Below are 18947 nucleotides of genomic sequence, written 5' to 3' on the forward strand. Positions count from 1 at the left end.
CTATTGGCTCGCGTTATATCGGGGTAGAGGTGTACTATAGATATTGTGCTCTTTCCACTGTGTGTTCTCGGCACTCTAAAAGACCAAGCCAAGTTCTGGTTTTGTCTCAAATTTCAGGATCATTTTTGAGTGTAATGTCTGATGTGACCCATTGTAGAATGTTTTCCTTTTCCTTTTCCTCCCCCAGGCTGATACAGCTGCAGGGTAATAAATTACTAAACTTTTTATACATATATTTAGACTTCACGGAATAACCTGGTCTTCATACTTGTCTGCAAACTGCCTCACCTACTGCTTGCTTATTTATTTAAATTTATTATAAGCATCCTTTCAAATTCTACCAGTCTCCTTACTGCTCCCATTTCACAATATAAATATCCTGAAATTTCTACACCTTTCATGCAGAATTTACCACAGAAAGGTGCTGTATGACCAATAAACTATCAAGTAATAAATAATTGCGCTGAAGTGAGAGAGAGGCACCATTGATTTCTAAGGAACTTTACTGAGAGTATTTGGAGACATTGTGCAATTTGCATAGATAGTATGCAGTGACAATAAAATTGCAGTTTTTTTCCTTATGTAATCAGTTAGCCTGTTAGCATTTTGGAGTATAATGCCTGGGAAAATTGCTATAGATAAAATTGTTACCTTTTTACAAAACAAGTCAACAACCTGTTTACAATGACAGTGGATAATTTTGGCACATCTCAAACAATTGTCTTATACTTGCATTGATACTGTAAGTCTGAAGAACCTGCTAATGTTGTTCTACTGCTCCCTGCAGTGCCTACAGTTCAAACATTACTAGTGCAATTGCCTAGTCTGTTCTCACTGCCAAAGCAAATTAGTGGAGACGTGTAAACTGAAATTCCTTCAGTTTTACTAATCTAAGGTGTCTTCTAAAATTTCTTTACCAAGTAACAAAATTCTTCTTCGAGAGGTGTCCCTATGGGTGCCCTACTCCAAGTGTAGGTGCGTCCCAGTGCCTTCGCTTGGAGAGTTTTACAGCAGTGCCCGTATGGGTCGTGCATGCACAGTGCCTGCCTCACATGCTGTTGTCTGTTGAAGTGTTGTGTGCACGACCCGAACTCCTCCGACCTGAGACAGAACTCCGCAGTCCTGTTCATATCTGGTTTTTAATCAGATTAGTAAATAGTTATTTAGTGTTAGCCAGTTTATACCATTGGTATTTTAGTGCCACGTTTCATTTTTCTTTATTCCCCTTCACGCCCGCCCCCTCTCACATTCCCCCCAATTTTTTTTTCTTTCAACCCATAGTTAGATACTAGCCACTGTTATGCCAGGCTCACCGGGTTTCAAACGGTGTACCTCATGTAGAGAGGCAACATAGAGACAATGTGTCCGCTGTCTGGGTGAATCTCATGTTCCCTGGAAGTGTGCCCATTGCAGCAAACTTAAAGCCAGGGCACGAAGAGACAGAGACCTGAGGCTGAAACTCATGGAGAAGTTCTTGAGACTGGCCTCTGACCCAGGACAACAGCTCACTGGCTCCTTCACTACCTAGGTCCCCAAAATAGACGGGACCAGCAAAAAAAACACTTTCTACATTGTCTCATAGAGTGCAGACCAGTATAAAACAGTCACCAATGAGATCACTCTCATCAGTGTTGACAGCACTTCTAGCACCATCAGCAAGATGGCTTCTATCAGCACCGTCCGCCCTGGTACCGAGGCTAATGGCTCCAAGCTGTCAGCCTCCACCACAGCACCGTCAGCGCCTCTGACGGAGACGGCACTGGTGACTGCTCCAGCCTCGGCGCTGCAACCTAAAACCTCCAGAACCACAGTGCCAACATCAGCGTAACTGGCACCCACGCAGCCCTCCATACTGATGGTGCAGATAACAACACTTCTCACGGCACCCACACCATCAGTGCCACGCCATTTTCTGTATCATAGGGATTTGCTTGTCTCATCCACTCCACTGTCTCCTCTCTTTGGTACCGACATTTCCCCGAGACCATCAGTTCCACATCAGCACCTATCTCCAATTCCATTGTGATTCTCCAGTGATGAGGGTGACGAGGCTGAAGGGATATTCTCCCCTCACCACTCTTCCCTTGTCAGAACACCCATGACTGCTATACCACCCAGATCTCGATCATCCTATGACCGTGACATGCCTGCCTGGTATGGACATCCATGGATGGGACCTCCCATGCTCTATCCAGGCCAGTGGCCTTATTGGAGCCCTTGGTGGTCATATAGAAGACGCCACAGCAGAGACCCTAGCCCTCATAGGGAAGCATCTAAATCCCTGCCTTCACCTTCATACAGAGCAGAGGAGGACATACAGGGAGACCCCAAGGCAGAGAAGGCAGTAGATACTACACTGGACACCTTGCCACCCACTAATTCCTCCTCTTCTCCTGATGAAGCTATAATGCCTCCACCACCTAATGACAGCAGGTGATTTTTCCCAGTTTCAGGACCTGTTTAAAAGAGTGTCCGACAAACTTAAGATCGTCTTTGAGGAGGTGTCGGAAAGTCAGCATGAGTTAACCGACATCTTACAAACTTCCTCGTCCTCTAAAATAGCACTGCCCGTCAACGCTGCTATCATGGATCTGGCAAAAACAGTTTGGCAAATGCTAGCCACAATCCCGCCTATCTGTAAAAGGGTTGATTGAAAATGCGCTGCCTGGATTTCAACATCAAGGGCGACGCAGCAGGTCGCGGGCGGAGAAGTTGAAGCGGGGCACGAAGCGGGCCAGGGTCTTGTCCTCGGCGCGGTAGGGGTCTACCCGCGGGGGGCTGAGGGCGCGGAGCCGTAGCAGCTGGCAAAAACAGTTTGGCAAACACTAGCCACAATCCCGCCTATCTGTAAAAGGGTTGATTGAAAATACTACATCCCATCTAAGATCCAAATTTTTATTACACATCCAATTCCTAATCTTCTGGGGGTAGAGGTGGCCAACAAAAGGGGCAAGCAACAACATTTGGGACAAGGACAGCAAGACCTCTTCGGACAAAAAGTCTGTGCTTCCTCTATGCTCCAATATAAAGTGTCTAACAATTCGACCAAGTATGACCATAAGAACTATGCTAAGTTTAACGATTTAATTGATGGCATTCCGGCTGCGAAGAGATAACAGTTCAAGTCGTTAGTCTCCAAAGGCCAAACCATTGTTAGATGCTGCTGACGCTGCAGCCAGATCCATAGCCCTAGTCATGAGGAGGGCGTCACAGGTCACATCTTCCACATTCCCCTGCGAAATACAGAATACAGTGGAGGACCTCCCATCTGATGGAGAGACGCTGTTTGCTGCTAAGACTGATGAAGTTCTTCACACTATGAAGGACTCGTGAGCCACACTCTGGTCCTTTGGCATCCATACCCCTGCTACAAGGACAAGACAGTACAGGTATCAACCATACCAATGCCCCAGATATGGTTCTTATACTCATCAGAGACCATACAAACAGCACCAGAGGCAAAGACAAAGGCCTCAAGGTCATTGCCCACCACCAGCAATGGCGTCTCAGCCTCCTTCCTCCAATAAACAAATTTTAAGCTTTGGTTGAAGGCCTAGAAGCCCTCTTGCCAGTTCCAATGCATGATACTATCATCCAACTCTTTGGAGACTGTTTACACCCTTTCTGCATCAAGTGGGCAGCTATTACCACCGACCCTAGAAGTCATCCACTTGGGCTATACATCCCTTTCCTTTCCATACCCCTTCCCACCCGTTCAGAGACCCCTCTCTGAACTACTGTTGTGCCAAGAGGTAGAACATTTCCTCCAATTGGAGGCAGTGGAGTTGGTCCCCGAACAACACAAGGGAGAAGGATTTTATTCCCACTACTTTTTAACACAAAAGAAAAGCAGGGACGATGACCCATCTTTGACCTCAGGTGATTAAACAAGTCTGTAAGGAAGCAAAGGTTTCGGATGGTCACTCTAACAACTATAATACCAGCGCTGGAACGGAGACTGGTTTTCAGCCCTCGACCTCCAAAATGCCTATTTTCATGTGGTGATATACCCTGCTCACAGGCGGTTTCTCAGATTTAAGTTAGGTATGTACCACTACCAATACAAGGTGCTACCCTTTGGCCTGTCAGCAGCACCTCATGTCTTTTCCAAGATTCTCGCAGTGACAACAGTGCATCTGAGGAAGCAAGGAGTAATTATATTCCCTTACCTGGACAATTGTCTTCTCAAGGCACTCACTCGACTGGAAGCCATTCACTCCATGCAAATAGCAATAAGCTGTTTCCACAGCCTCAGCCTACAAATAAACACACAGAAATCAACGATAGAACCTACCCAACAGTTGGTATTCTTCGTCACTTATCTCGATTCCACAACAGTGAGGGCATCGCTCTTGCAAAGGAGATTCGACTCCATACAAACAATCATAGCCACAGTGCGCAGCAGCCCACAAACCCCAGCCCACGAATGCATACAACTTTTGGGCCAAATGGCAGAGTGCACACTTGTGGTCAAACATGCATGTTAGCACATGCGCTGCCTGCAGGGATGGCTATCAACAGTGTACAAACCAAACAAGCACAATATGAACATTCTCTTAACAGTGCCCCATAAGATCAAGAAATCATTAACCTGGTGGACTCACCCACACTACCTGTGCTCGGGGATCCTGTTTACACAGGACCCTCTGTCACAATTGCTCACAACAAATGCCTTCCTCGTGGGGGAGGGAGCACACATGCAACATCGCATAGCTCAGGGGCTATGGTCCACAACAGAGACCGGGTTACACACACATCTCCTGGAACTTCACGCTGTGCGCAGTGCCTGTCTCCACTTCCTACCGTTCATACAAAACCAACACGTAGAGTGATGACCAACAACATCGTTTGTATGTTTCATATAAACAGGCGGGGGCGGGGCAGATCCCATTCACTCTGCATTGAGGCTATCAAGCTCTGGAATCTATGCATCCATCACAATATCGACATTTCCACTGCAAATCTACCTGGCTGTGAGAACACCATGACAGATGAACTCAGCAGATGGTTTCCTCAGGACCATGAATGGGAACAGAGCAAGCCAGTACTTCAACATGTATTCCAACAGTGGGGTCACCCACGTATAGACATTTTTGCCACAGCCAGCAGCAGCACGTGTCCCCTATTCTGTTCCAGAGCGGTCCTGGGGAAACACTCGTGGGGAGATGCATTCTCAATCAAGTGGATCGCAGACCTTCTATATGCGCTTCCACTGATACCACTGCTCCCCAGGGTCATACAGAAAATAAGGACCGACAAAGCCAGAGTTATCCTAATAGCCTCATCCAGCCCTTCAGACATTTTAATCCGGCCCTCGAGCTCTCGCCGGGGAGTGGGGTCGGGGACTTGCCCTGCTCCTGTGTTCCGGTCAGGGAGTGGGGTTGGGGGCCAGCCCCGTTCTGCATGTGCCATGGCTCTGCTTGGCTCCCGGAAGCAGCAGCATGTCTCCCCATCCGGCTCTTATGTGTAGGGGCAGCCAAGGGTGCCCCTGCCTCAAGCACCGCCCCCACAGCTCCCATTGGCCAGGAACCACGGCCAATGGGAGCTGCAGGTGCGGCACCTGCAGACGGGGCAACATCGCCTGGCTGCGCCTCCATGTAGGAGCCAGAGGGGGGGCATGCCGCTGCTTCCAGGAGCTGCTTGGAGTAAGTACCACCCAGAGCCTGCACTCCTGACTTTGGCGCCCCAACCCCCTGCCCCAGCCCTGATCCCCCTCCTGCCCTCCAAATCCCTCGGTCCCAGTCTGGAGCCCCACCCCAGAGCCTGCACCCCTATCCAGAGCCCTCACCCCCTCCCATACCCTAACCTCCAGTTCCGTGAGCATTCATGGCCCGCCATACAATTTCCATACCCAGCTGTGGCCCTCGGGCTAAAAAGTTTGCCCATCTCTCTAATAGCCCCTGCATGTCCGAGACAGCCGTGGTACCCCTTCTTGACAGGCATGTCAGCACAGCCCTCGATCACTCTTCCCCTCCACCCAGACCTACTTACACAGCGGGAGGGACAACTGCAGCACCCCAACTTGCAAATGCTACAGCTCAAGGCGTGGCTGCTTTATGGCTTTCTCATGATGAGCTAATCTGCTCAGAACAGGTTCAACAGGTTCCTCCACAGTAGAAGACTCTCCACATGCTCCACTTACATACACAAGTGGAAGAGATTCATGACATAGTGCACCACAAAACAAGCATATATGCTGCATCTGCTCCTCTCCTGATACTAGACTCTCTCTTAGAACTTAACCAGCTGAGCCTTTCCATTAGCTCACTGAAGGTTCACTTAGCGACGAATACTGCTTTCCACCAAAAGATTGATGACGAGTCAATCTTTGCTCACCCTATCACCAAACAATTCCTTAAAGGCATCCACACCCTCTGTCCGGACATGAGGCCACCTACTGTACCTTGGGACTTAAATCTCGTCCTAACTACCCTGACTTGTCAACTGTTTGAACCTTTGGCAACTTGCTCCTTCTTACACCTATCCATGAAAGTTTCCTTTCTGGTTGTCATCACATCCATGAGACGTGTGGGGGAGATAGAGGTGCTTATGGCCAACCCCTTTATACTATTTTTTCTTAAGGACAAAGTTATGTTACGCGCCCTGTGATGGGTTGGATCACAGAAACCCCCTTGGGAAATGCCAGCTGATGTGCCAAGACTACTTCTGCTCCTGCTTTCCCTGCTAGCCTGGGAATCCAGCATCCTGTCTTGTTGAGCCAGACACGCCAGTCTGCTCCAACAGAGAGACCCAGAGTGTGAACCGTGTGCCCCAAAACTGCAGACTTAACTGAAAGCAATCTACAGAAATATTCTTGTCTTTAACACTCAGATACCCAACTCCCAATGGGGTCTAAACCCCAAATAAATTCATTTTACCCTGTATAAAGCTTATACAGGGTAAACTCATAAATTATTTGTCCTCTATAACACTGATAAAGACATATGCACAGCTGTTTGCCCTCTCCCCCCCAGGTATTAATACATACTCGGAGTTAATTAACAAGTAAAAAGTGATTTTATTAAATATAGAAAGAAGGATTTAAATGGTTCCAAGTAGTAGCAAACAGAACAAAGTGAATTACCAAGTGAAATAAAATAATACACACAAATCTAAGCCTAATACAGATAAAATCTCACCCTGAGAGATGTTTCAATAAGTTTCTTTCACAGACTGGACACCATCCTAGTCTGGGCACAGTCCTTTCCCTTGGTACAGCCCTTGTTCCAGCTTAGGTGGTAGCTTGGGGATTCCTCATGATGGCTGCCTCCTCTGTTTTCTTTCACCCATTTATACATCCTTTGCATAAGGTGGGACTCCTTTGTCCCTCTGGGTTCCCACCCACCCTTCTCAATGGAAAAGCACCAGGTTAAAGATGGATTCCAGTTCAGGTGACATGCTCACATGTCACTTTAAGACTTCATTACCCACTTGCCAGCGCACACACATACAGAAAGACTTACCAGTAAAACAGAGCCATCTAAAGACAATTATCCTGGTTAATGGGAGTCATCAAGATTCCAAACCACCATTAATAGCTCACACGTTACATAATTACAATAGGCGCTCAGAGTTATATTACATATTTCTAGTTTCAGATACAAGAGTGGTACATTTATACAAATAGGATGACCATACACTGTAGATTATAAGCTTTAATACCTTACAAGAGAGTTTTTGCATGAAGTATATTTCAGTTACATTATATTTAAACTCATTAGCATATTTTCATAAAATCATATAGAGTGAAACGTCACACACTTATCCCAAATTCTTAGCCAAGGTGCACTCGTCTTTCCAAATTAATGAACCTCTGCAGCTCCCAACTTTCTTCCCCAAACTACACGCAAATTCGTTCGAGGCAACTATGCACATGCTGGATGTTAGAAGGGCCTTTTATTTGAACAGAACTAAACCATTTCGGGCTACTCCTAAACTCTTCGTATCCATAGCAGAACGGTCCAAGGGAGCGCCAATATCCCCACAGAGGCTCTCTAAATTGATATCCGTATGCGTTCGACTATGCTATCAGCTAAAAGGCGCTCAGCTTTCAGCAACCATCAGGGTGCATTCCACGAGGTCCCTGTCAATGTCCACGGCGTTTCTAAACATGTCCCATTGATAGACATTTGCAAGGCTGCCACCTGGGCATCCAAACACTTTTGCCAAACATTATGCTATCATGCAAGGCCGTAAAACAGAGACTCAGCTTGGCCGAGCAGTACTTTCCATTGTTTTATTTCCTATTCTAAAGCCCCATCCATCCTAAAGTGCACTGCTTTACTGTCACCTGGAATAGAGCACCCCCAGGGACACCTCTTGAAGAAGAGAAGGTTACTCTCTTTGTGCAGTAACTGAGGTTCTTTGAGATGAGTGTCCCTTTGAGTGCTCCACTATGCACCCTTCTCCCTCTACTTCAGAGCTGGATACAGGCTTTGAGGTGCAGATGGAACTGAGAAGTCTGTGTTGCAGACGCGACACTTCAACGGACAACAGTGCACAAGGCAAGCACCGTGTGTGCACGACCCATATGGGCACTGCTGTAAAACTCTTTGAGCAAAGGCTCAGGGATGCAGCCGCACCTGGAGTGGAACACTCACAGGGACACTCGTCTTGAAGAACCTCAGTTACTGCCCAAGGTGAGTAATCTTCTCTTTGCTCCAGAGTATCCCATTAATTTTGTTTCATCTTTTTTCTCCCTCCCCCAAATAGATGAATTTGCCTCTTGTCTTCTTGCCTGTTCACAAATCTCACATCGACTATCTGCTCCTCACATTTGTTCTTTTTTGCCATAACATCAAAGCACCATACATTGCTGCAGGGAATAATCTCAACATCCCCATCTTCAGGTAAGGATAATATGTTGAGCTAAACTTTAACTTGCTCTCAAAAGTAAAGCCAAAGGGACATATGCTCAGTTGGTGTATATTGTCATAGCTCCACGCTTGCTGAGGATCTGCCTCAAATTGTTTAGGATTTGTCATAAGGGAATTTAGTCATTGTGGTCATACCTTGGATTTTACTTCGGTCCTATCTAGCTTTACTTTGGTTTTATTTGGTCTTATTCAAGAGAGAGTCTTGCAAAAACCTTTAGAGATGTTCTTTGTTAAGGAAATTGGAAAAGGAACAATATTGTGTTGAGACTTAGTTACTGAGTCACTCTGAGGAAGGGGTGTATGAAGAAATCCTGATCAAATGGGGGATAGCTCAAGTTTAAGAGCATTTGTTCCCCTTCATTTATGGAGACTCATTGGGATTTGGTGGAAATTGTGTATTCAGTTAGTGGCAGGCAACATAGAACTTTGAACACTCAGGGCTATTTAAGTTAAATACTGCAGCTCTCATCTTTGTAAGTTATTGTAAGTCAAGTGTTGAAAGACTGAGAACACTCACATAAGCTTTTGACATTTGGTAGTAATGTGGGGACTAGAATTGTCGCAGAGCACTCCCTATCTATCTATCTTCGGTATTTATATGGCTCCCATCACTATTGAATTTGAGCACCATAGAGTTTGTAATGTATTTATCCTCCCAACATCCCTGTGAGGGAGAGCAGTGCTCTTAATCCCATTTTACAGGGTCACACAGGGAGTTTGGCAGAACAGGGAATTGAACCTGGGTTCCTAGACTAGTGCCCTAACCACTAGAACATTCTTCCTCTCTTTCATTTGAGGGAGAATGGCTGAGAGATGCACATTGTTCTGCCTCATCTAATTTTTTCCTGAAGCTGTTGGCTGATATATACATTCCACTCTTCTCATATTTGACTAAAATCAGTGAATAGAATCATTTGTTGATTTGTAGCACATTGATCCACAAGCTGGGAGGCTTTTTCATTCGGAGGAGGTTGGATGAGAACCCTAATGGACGTAAAGATGTCCTTTATAGAGCTTTGCTGTATGTGGTATGTATCTTTTTTTAATTTGCAAATATACAATTTGAATCGTCACAGAGACGGGAAAATGTAAGTTTATTCTCTGTAACTTCATTAATTTGAACAGCATTGCCTGATGAGAAAGTTAAATTGTTTATTTTGATTTTAGCATGTGTATGTATGTGTATGTGTTTTGTTACATTAGAGACAAAATGTAACTGCTGTGCTGAGTGACGTCCTGAACCTATGAAGTGCATGAGAGTCGAGGGTGTTCATGATCAAATTTTTCCCCTGTGTGAGTCTCTAACGGGGATATGAGATTGCCCTCAGTGTAAATTAACACTAAAATTAGGCCTACTGGGACAGTGTCTGATTTCACTTAATTGCTCACAGCCAGCCCAGCCTCCACCTCTAAAACCATCAGTCATGCCCCCAGGTTGGCCATAAAGGAGCCACCATTCTCCACTTGGACTCAGCTTTGCTTGTTTTCCTTTCACCCAGAACCTCCCTTCTTCTCCTGGGCTGCAAGTAGCCACTCCTGGGAAGCCAAGAGGCAGGCACAGGATTCTACCTCCCAGCAGCCAACCACACCTCCCCAGGCTTTGCAGAATGAAGAGTGGTGCTCTACTAACCCCACTTAGCCGCACAGCTTCTTCCCTGCCTTCCTCAGCTCAACTTTCCTCTATTGCCCCATTCCTGCCTCACTTCCTCCTTTGGCCAGTCACGCAAAGGAGCCCAGCAGGAAGTGAGAGCTTCTATAGGCCAACCTCCAACAGCAGAGGTGGCTAAGCCACAAGCCTCCAAATAGTGACTGGCCTAACTACTCTAGGTTCTCCAGCCTGACACCAAGGTGCTTTCTCCACTGCTGTCAGCATCCTCTGTCATGCAGGGGTTGGAGTTATCCCAGGGACAGGCCAATAGGAGGAGTGGCCTTTCTGATACGAAGGTAAATCTAGAGCAGCAGTTCCCAAATTGTATTTGTTCATGTACTTAATTGGTGTTTGAAGTACCACATGCACACTTTTTTTTTTTTTTTTTTTTTGCACATTTGTTTTAGGCCTCAGTAGGTTTACTTTAAGTATTTCTAAACTCTATGGTAAAATATATCTGTAAAGAATCCTAAAATGGTCACAGTTAGGGCTGGCATGAAAACAAGAATTCCATTTTGTGAAAAATGTTGAGGTTTTGCCATTTGTTTATATTCTGATGTGGCATGAAATCAAGACAGTTCAAAAATTGGTAGTGTGAAAAGAGACCACTCTGGAATAGCCAGTAGCCCTACGGTTAGACCACACATTTGGGATCTGGAAAACCTAAATTCAAGTTCCTAGTCTAAAAAGCAGAGTGCCCTAATACTAGATTGTGCTATTCTTGGGTCTCTCATATTGATCAGAAGCTTCATGATGGAAAACCTTCCTGGTGAAAGTTGAATTGATACTGCTGCGTTTCCATGAAGTTATGGTTTTGTCAAATCAGCATTTTCCCAACCAGCTGTAATTGAAATGTTTACAAAGGATGTTAAAGTTTTTAGACAGTGCATCAAAAAGAAACACAATGAGGCAGCCGTTATTTCTTTCATGTTAAACAATTAAATGTCATAAATGCTGTCTTGATATGCTATGATATGCCATTAACTACACTCAGTGGATTGACTCTTTTTAACTTAAATTCCTGCTAATTTTATTGAGATTATTATTGAACAATAGCCAGAATTCACTTTGCTTCCTGTCTTACAAAATTTAAATCAAGAAAAATATGAAATATTTTGAGAAGCTCTGGGAGAGAATGAGAAGCGCCATTACAAAGAAGGGTGCACGTGTGCAAAAGGGCAGAGGGCTCAGAGAGCAGATATAGAGAGATGTGGGGAGTCTTGGTTGGAATTGGAGGGGCTTGAGCCCCACGAAGCATCTTGCTCCTCAGCAAAATGCTGGGCATGCTGCACAGTGGCTCCCCCTGCTGAGAGGAGGCTCAAATTATAGCCAGCTGGCTGCTGTCCTGCTGAACAGACAGGCAGCTCTCCTTAGTTATGTAGCCAGGCTTTTATCTACTGCATCTGGCCAACAATCCTTCCCTCTCTACCTCCTGCAGCAGCTCCCTGCGTGAGGGCCTTTTTATCTCACGCTCCTTGCAATTGTAGGTTTTGCAGCAGCTCTGCACTCAGGTGTCTTTTCAGATGCGAGAAGCTCTGGCATTGAGATATGGAACTTTGCAAAATCTCCCCAGTAGCTTGAGCTGTGTGGTTTGGTGCAAGCTGAAGGCTAGGCCCAGCAAAAAGCTACCCAGCTGTGCACCACATCAGAGTACAGTTCCCACAGCATTCAACACACTGCTAAATAAAGCTGCTATGATGACAGGTCGTACAGTGTTACTCATCAAAATTGCTGAAAGTGTCCAGGAGAGTGTTTGTTTCTCAGCCATTGTAGGATGTATTACAGTGCATGGAGTGACTTTTTTTTTATTTGAAACCAAAATATATTTTTTAAAGCATTTTGGTACATATGTATGGCAGGGTAGCATGAGAGCTTTGGTACAAGCTCTCATGCTACCCTGCCATACATATACAAAAGTTTGGGAACTCCTGAGAGTAACCCCTGCTGATTTTGTTGAAATTTTGTTTGTTTATGTATGTGTTGATGTTGTGTTGGCACTATTCAAGATACAAAAAGAAAGATGTATTTGCAATTTAGAAGATGGGCCATACTGGGAAATCCAGAGAAGAGAATAATTTAGTTGTCTTTAAAATATTTAATTATTATTAGGTTGCTTCTTTTCGGTTTTGCAGCTGGTGTGACATTTTAAAGTCCATGGCATTTCTTTGGATATACATTAGTGTAATTGGGATCAGAATTTGGTTGTGTAAAACACTTATTTCCTGTTGTTGTTCTTGATTGTTCATGCAGATTTGTATTTATCTCGGCTCCAGTTTTGTAAAGAGGATTCTATTGCTGATGTGAAACAATGCATTTCTATGTGGATATGTCTGTATCATTTTTTTTTCTTTTACTCACTATTCCTTTAGCACATAGAGGAGTTGCTTAGACAGCAGCAGTTCTTAGAGATATTCCTGGAAGGCACACGTTCTCGGAGTGGAAAAACATCCTGTGCCAGAGCAGGTCTCTTATCTGTGGTGGTAGATGCTCTCTTCACAAATGCCACCCCTGACATACTAATTGTACCTGTGGGAATCTCCTATGATCGAATCATTGAAGGTCACTATAACAATGAACAGCTGGTAAGGAGCAACTGAAGACTTATTGTCTTGCCTAGGGGATTTTCTGTTTAAGTAAAAATGTATCTAATTTTTGTGCAAGCGCTGCTATGCCATGAGTGCTTAAACTTCTTGTGTCAGATTTAAAAATGCAGTAATATGAATCATGAAAGTCTTTGACCTAGAAAGCTATCTTGACATTTGAGTCTTGTATATCACTGGATACAAATTCATCACTTAACAAATACAAATAATAAAAAGCCGTATGATTCCCTAGGCTTTTGTCATGGCTCTACTCTTTGACATGTAAAGCTTCATGTCAAAAGACTTGGATTTATTGTAACTGTGGTTATGCTTCCATTAAATATCAACAAACTTTTGATTGCAAACAAATATTGGTTTTGCTTTTCAATGTTTTGCAGGGGAAGCCTAAGAAGAACGAAAGCCTTTGGAGCGTAGCCAGAGGAGTCTTCAGAATGCTGCGGAAGAATTACGGATGTGTCAGAGTAGACTTTGCACAACCATTTTCCTTAAAAGTAAGTTTCCTATCCATAAAAACACTTTAAGTTCTCATGAATTCTTAGCTGCTTTAAAATGCAGGAAACCACAACTAAACTGTTGGCACAGAAGTAGTTTTCAGCCTATCAATGCAATGAAGCTGTTTTTCCAAAAAATCACTATTTGATACTCACAAGAGGATTCATAGGGTGTCCATCCGTGGTGTGAAGTCCAGTACAGATGTGAGTGTTATAACATAATGTCAGACCAGACTGGGTCATTGGACATAGAGCCAGTATCTTTCTTCCAGGAGTGATCAATAATAGAGGAAAGTAAAAATTCCCAATGAGGCATCTGATCAATTGTGTATTTCTGTACAAAAAAAAAATGAGGAAGTATATTTCCTGTACGGTAGTTGACTGTCAAATAGTTTTTTTATTTTTAGGTCCTATTCAGCAATATGTATTAAAATGTACAGAATTTCAGTTTGAAAAACAAAGCTAATTTTGGCATCCCCAACATTGCCACTCAACCTGGGTTTATAGAAAGTAGACACGGTCAAATTATTGGATATCTTTTTGCTGAGATTGAGTTTGATAATGGGAATGATGTTGATGTAATATACATATACTACTGTAAGGCATTTGTGAGCATGTGGTGTAAGCTGAGTAGAGAGCTGTCTGTGAAAATTTACCCTAATTTATTTAAGTAGCTTTGCTTGAAGGTAAATGTTTTTGCTGAACCAGTCTTTATAGGAACCAGAAGAACATAATGTCCTGAAATCAGAGTAACTTAAGTGGTAACCTTTAAAGACAAAAGTTTTAGTTATTTGTTAAAAGCGTAGAATTCTTGAGGTCCAGTCATGTGCTGTACCTCCTGAGAAACACAGCACAGAAGATACAGCCAAGAGGATGAGGGCAAAGGTGGTTTTTAAGATACCTTCCTGCTGCCTGGATTCTGGAAAGTCTAATTTGCAGTAGTCTCCCCATTGTTGCCTGTAGTTTGTCACTGCCAGAATTTCTGTAGTGGTGTTCATCTGTGGAGATGCCCTGTATGCTAGAGTCTGTGAGGAGGGCAGTATAAGACTGTTAATGTCATCCATATACTGCTCCTCCATTGGGGACTTGATATTGCTCCCATTCAAATCAATGGAAAAACTCCCATTCACTTTAATGGTGCAGGAGCTATCCCCAAGGCAGTTTCTGCCAAAGTGGTGCAAGGGAATCTTTCCCTTGTGTTTTTGTTTTTGTTTTTAATTGCAGTATTTTCCCCAAACTAAGAATTCTGTTCAGAGGGAAAGCTTCTCCTCTACCTGATGCCAACTCCAGACAGAACCACCAACGTACCAGTGAAGAAACTGTAGTCATCTTCCCACTGTCTCACCTTTATTTTTTTGTACTTACTTTTTCATGGTTGCTTTTATTTATTTATTTATTGGTACAAATAAGATAGCAAAATTAGCTGTTGGATGCTACAATTAATGGGAAAATGTACAAATAAGTTTTTTATATTTACAGGAATACCTAGACAGCCAAAGTCAAAAACCTATGCCTGCCATGCTATCTTTGGAGCAAGCTCTGTTACCAGCTATACTTTCTTCACGGTAGGATGTTTTTCTGGAACCTTTTTGGTAGTATTTTTAGATTAATGTATATTTACAGTAGTGTCTGATAGTTATGTCCTTACAAATAATTAAATTGTTTCCCATGTAACCTTTATGGAAAAATCCTATAAAATAGAACACAAACACAAAAATTTTACTCTAGGATTTTTAAACTATCCTATACAATTCTAAGACATTGAAGAATATATCCCTGCTGTAGAACACCTGTTCAAATAAACTATAGGAATATTATTATTCTCTCTTAAATTCTCTATAGTTTTAAAATATTTCAAGTGAAATTTATTAGTTTAAATAAATTTTAAATTCTATAAGAGTGTTGTACAAGGAAAGAAAATGACACATTTTAAAACAGATCCTTTTTTAACTCTCTCTCATAATCCAGATATTCTTTCTAATTACTCTAAGATGAAAGGCACATATTCATTCACTCACTAATGATTCAGCACTATACAGTGATTGACAGGGCTATTGTCAGTGAGCTCCCATCTGTTAATTACTTTTGCTCAAAATGTGAAACTGTGTTGTGGAGATATTCCTGAATTTTAGACTATTTTGTATTTAATTTGAGTAATGTGCATGGCTTGTCTAAGCCTGTATGGTACTAATTGATTCCTGTAAAGAGGAGTTGAGTAAGTCATTTGTCTTTAAAGCATTGTCATGCCATGCCATACCCTTGCTTTGATATGCAAAAGAGCTGGACTGAAAACTCTATTCTAAAAAGGTTTGCAGAGTATGTTTTTTGTTGCTCTTATCATTAAAGGAAAGGGTTGTGGGATATGTCTGATGTAATGGAGAAGTCTGAATAGCCAAAGAACAAAGTGAATACTCTGTGTTGCTTTTCTTAGAAGGTATAGGAATATGTGTTATAACATGAAGAAAGAGTCTGGAATATGTTGAGAAAAGTAGTTAATGAGAACTTCGTGGGACTTGTACTGCTTAAAGACGTTTTTGTATCCTTGTTAGAATGTCTGATTTTATTTGTGCATTATAGTTCATTTAATATATGTAAATGATGATAATGTAGGTTAGAGTTTGACAAGACTTGAATGTTTACACACCATACATTATTTTTATGCTATCTTCAGGCCTAATGATGTTGTAGATGAAGGTACAGAGGCTGCACTGGGCAATTCCAGGGATTTATCCAATGAGCCCTTTAGAAGACAGTTGATAGCCAACTTGGCTGAGCATATATTGTTCAGTAAGTATAGAATCAATCAGATGTGTATTAACTGTATGTCTTGGTCCTCTGACTGCATTAACTAATTTACCATTTGATAGCATTTTTACTAAGCTGAGGGTGATTTCTTTTCAGGTAAGAATTTTGTTTGCTTAAACACTTAAAATCTCATCCCTTTTTAAATGAAATTGTCTCTCTGTGACATTCTTATTTCATTTGCTTTGATACATGTAGTTCTTTAGGTCTGTATCCTGGGATGCTGCTGACTTGCTGTAAGTGTTTGAGTCAACTGGTGTGCATTTACATTCCTTTTGGCAATAAGTAGGAAATTGCCCCCAGTGGTAGAGCTATTGAAATCACTGAGGCCATGTCCAGACTACCCGCCGTATCGGCGGGTTAAAATCGATTGCTCGGGGATCGATATATCGCGTCTAATCTAGACGAGATATATCTATCCCCGAGCGCGCTTATATCGATTCCGGAACTCCATCAACCCCAACGGAGTTCCGGAATCGACAGGGAGAGCCGCGAACATCGATCCTGCGCGGTGTGGACGGGTGAGTAATCCGATCTTAGATATTCGACTTCAGCTACGTTATTCACGTAGCTGAAGCTGCGTATCTAAGATCGATTTCACCCCCGTAGTGTGGACGTGGCCTGTGTGTTTAAAGAATTACTTGAGTCTGTTTATCTGCTTTTAGAGCCATTGTCTGGTTTTGTAGGTTCTATAATATGCAGTTTAGGCACCAGATCTGATACGTGAACAAAAATATAGCTATAAATAATGGTACGTAGTTATATATTTTAGCAAATGTTTGAGACTGACCTCTTCACTCATGCTTATTAATTAAAACCACTTTGGTCAGTTAATGGTCTTACATTTCTGAAGTACTACAAGACATTGAGTAATCATCTCAGCACTTTCGCTAGCTAGGTATGTGTAATCACCCCATGTTACACATGAAGAAAATGAGGTATTGAGAGTTGGAGTGAATTGCCAAAGGCCACATGTCAAGTTAGTGACAGGGTAGGTAGGAACTCTAGAGTTCCTGGCTTCTTGCTCTTTGATTAGTCCCTTAAGGTACACTACAGCTTGTTGAAAATGTAAAGCCCTATAGAAATGTGTAATTATAATTTAGTTGATTCATGCTATTGTCATTTTATGCCATATTAATGACTTGTTAAGCATTTCAGATGCTTAATAGGTCAGCATAGCTTTGATTTGTTTGTTTCTAGCTGCTAACAAGTCATGTGCTGTGATGTCAACACACATAGTTGCCTGTTTGCTGCTCTACCGACACAGGAAGGTAAGTCTATGTTGTAGCTGAAATAGCCATATGGTACCTTCATGCAGAATTGCAAAATTCCAGTGATGAGAAAAGTGTGCACTTCAATATTACATTGAAATAATATTTGAAAGAGATTTCAGCTAGCTTATTATAATAGGTGTTCCAGTTAATGGTGGGTACTTAAAGATATTGTGCTATTTTGATTTCAGTTATCATTAAGCTTGGTAGAATTCAATTTTTATTTTTTTATAATTTTGACAGATAATATTGATGGCCTTTAAAAGCATTTTTTAGGTTTTTATCAAAATTTTCACAGTTGTGGAAAATTATAATGTGTGTTAATGGAGGGCGGGATAAGACTAATTATTTAATGACAAATGCTGAGATTCAAAAAGGTAAAATGTTATAACTATTAAAACACAAATTGTCAACATTACATGTCAAAATATACAAAGTAAATATTCTTAAATCAAACTCCAAGAAGTTCTCAAGCAGCATTTTTCTTTCCTTGCCTATCCGTAAATTTTGATTATCAGTGGAAATATTTTTGCCAGCTTGCATATGTACGATGAAATCTGTTTACTGACATTTCCCAATAGAAATCAAATCTTTCCAATCCTAGTTATCATTGAAGGAAAAGGAACCTTTTCCTAAAGTTAAAAAAAATAAAATAAAAACCATCATCTCATGTTAATTTCAGGACTAACTGGTGATTTTTAAAAGCAAAAAATTTGTTCTTTTTTATTGCTACTGGGTGGCTTTTTTGTTTTTGTTTTTTATCTCAGTTATTTCAAATCAGTTGTAGCTGGACAAATTGCTGAATTATTATGTTTATTTTCAAATAAAATTTTCAGTCATAATTTGTGATGGAATGATACTAATGTGTAACTGAATTTTAATGTGTGGCTCCTAAAGAAAGATACAATTATTCATTGCTACACTCTCTTTTTTCCATTTTATTTAAAATCCCTCACCACCGCACCAATCCAGAGCTCTAGGTACTTGTTCAGAAATTAAAATAAAACATACAAATTAGAAGAAATGGTCAAAATATAAACTCTCCCCAAACTAGGGTACTATCACTTTCCAGTTCAATCCCGTCATTCTCCTTTCCTATAGAGAGAATCTGGGAGAACAGATGTGCTTTGCAACAGGATCTGAAGCTCAGCAAATATGACTTATGGTAAACTGAGAAGGGAGGCAAGTTCCAGAGTTGAGAAAATGTTCTTCCTCAAACCTCCTATCAATTAAACAATAGGTCTGTTAGCAAAAAT

General features: G+C 42.1%; 1 protein-coding gene across 4 annotated transcripts in view; it reads left to right on the forward strand.

Annotated features, from left to right (window-relative positions):
- GPAM (glycerol-3-phosphate acyltransferase, mitochondrial) overlaps positions 1–18947 on the forward strand; it is a 50772-nt gene that overhangs the window by 18255 nt on the left and 13570 nt on the right. For all 4 annotated transcript variants that reach the window (XM_050958006.1, XM_050958005.1, XM_050958007.1 and 1 more), the window contains 7 exons: positions 8713–8849; positions 9805–9904; positions 12894–13106; positions 13505–13618; positions 15098–15183; positions 16290–16405; positions 17621–17691. In XM_050958006.1, coding sequence (XP_050813963.1) covers positions 8713–8849; positions 9805–9904; positions 12894–13106; positions 13505–13618; positions 15098–15183; positions 16290–16405; positions 17621–17691 — 837 coding nt within the window. The remainder of the gene's footprint in view (positions 1–8712; positions 8850–9804; positions 9905–12893; positions 13107–13504; positions 13619–15097; positions 15184–16289; positions 16406–17620; positions 17692–18947) is intronic.

The sequence above is a fragment of the Gopherus flavomarginatus genome, chromosome 6 (assembly GCF_025201925.1).
Source record: "Gopherus flavomarginatus isolate rGopFla2 chromosome 6, rGopFla2.mat.asm, whole genome shotgun sequence".
NCBI lineage: Eukaryota > Metazoa > Chordata > Testudines > Testudinidae > Gopherus > Gopherus flavomarginatus.